Here is a 1,429-nt window from a genome sequence, read left to right on the forward strand (position 1 = left end):
CATCATACATATCATCAAGCAGGAGATCTCCTCATTGGAGCCATAATTCCTCAGCAATTCCTTGCTTCTGAAGAGCCAACACTAAGGGAACATCCTTTCAAAGACATGATTGTGGAGCTCATGTAAGAAGGGACTGGATCCATTAACTTTACAGTACCTTTGCATCTGATGGCATTAATATACCTTCTTTACTGGAATGCTTCCCTCCTCAAAGGACAATTTCATGGTTTCAAATTGGGTGGCAGGTGTGCATAAGCAGTAAAGGTTGGAGACTAACATGAGGACATCTAACTTTCTTCTAATCCCCTGTCTTCCTTCCAGCTTGCTCTCTCCAACCACTGCAAACTTCCACAGAATTCTGCCCGGTCCAGGGCTGTCAAACTTTTTGACTATAAGCCTTGATGCACCATCCAGCTTCACCATCAAAGAGTAAACACAGCTTTGATTAGAAAGGGTTGGAGTTTGGTTTTTGTCCCGAGAGAAGCCACAGCTGAGTGTCTCCACTCCAATCCTCCCTGGCTGGGCAACATAATTTCACTCAGTAAATTCCTGTCAATGATTTAAAATACAGCTTCATACGGATACATAACAGTTTCCTTTCAAAATTAATTTGATAAGAACCCCCGGCCCAAAAATACAAAGAATATAGCACAGTTTTTCATGTTAAACAGGAAAAATGGATTATGCTTATGGGAAATGCTTTCTCCAGCATGTCCCTGGGCATTTCCATTAAAATGCTTGAACCTCTGCTTAGCCATTTGAATGCTGAGTTAGGGTGGCCATTTCTTTTTAATTGTAGCATTAAATTTGGTAAGTGAGAATGTGTTATTTCAATTTCTTTTAATGACTTCCCAATGACGTTGCAAGGGGGAACTTAAGATTTATTTGTTTGCTCATTTGTATGTTAATGAAGCAAAATAAAAATCAGACATTTTCCCTCTACCCTGAGCTCAGATATTCTCAAGCAGGTGTACTCCTTGAACTTCTCCTTGCAGGCCACTGACTCAGAGTTACCAACACATCCTGGCCCTGGAATTTGCTGTAAAGGAGGTTAATGACAATCCTGAACTCTTGCCCAATGCCTCCCTGGGCTTCCACATCTACACGAACTACTTCAGTCGAAAACATACCTTCGCTGCCACAATGCAACTTCTTTCTACGCCAGGCAGGTTCAACCCCAACTACAAGTGTGATGTCCAAAGTAAACTGGCAGCAGTCATTGGGGGACCAAACACCAATGACTGCCTGGATATGGCAACCATCCTGACCGTCTACAAGCTGCCACAGGTCAGTTGTGGGTGAGAATCACGGCCAGTCAAAAAGATGAATGGACACCAGTGGTACATCCATCGCTTCTGCTATATGGATGGGGTACATCAGGATGTGGAACTTTGGTAGGAGGGTGAGGGTGCACACTTTTGTGGCTTGT

General features: G+C 43.2%; 1 protein-coding gene across 1 annotated transcript in view; it reads left to right on the top strand.

Moving 5' to 3' along the window:
• Positions 1-1,429, top strand: part of LOC123021484 (vomeronasal type-2 receptor 26-like) — a gene marked incomplete at its 5' end in the record, with an annotated part of 23,900 nt that overhangs the window by 20,937 nt on the left and 1,534 nt on the right. The window contains one exon of the mRNA XM_044426216.1: positions 996-1,287. Within this exon, the coding sequence (XP_044282151.1) occupies positions 996-1,287 (292 nt within the window). The remainder of the gene's footprint in view (positions 1-995; positions 1,288-1,429) is intronic.

This window comes from Varanus komodoensis, unplaced genomic scaffold, assembly GCF_004798865.1.
Source record: "Varanus komodoensis strain SLA01 unplaced genomic scaffold, ASM479886v1 scaffold1665, whole genome shotgun sequence".
In the NCBI taxonomy this organism is placed as follows: domain Eukaryota; kingdom Metazoa; phylum Chordata; class Lepidosauria; order Squamata; family Varanidae; genus Varanus; species Varanus komodoensis.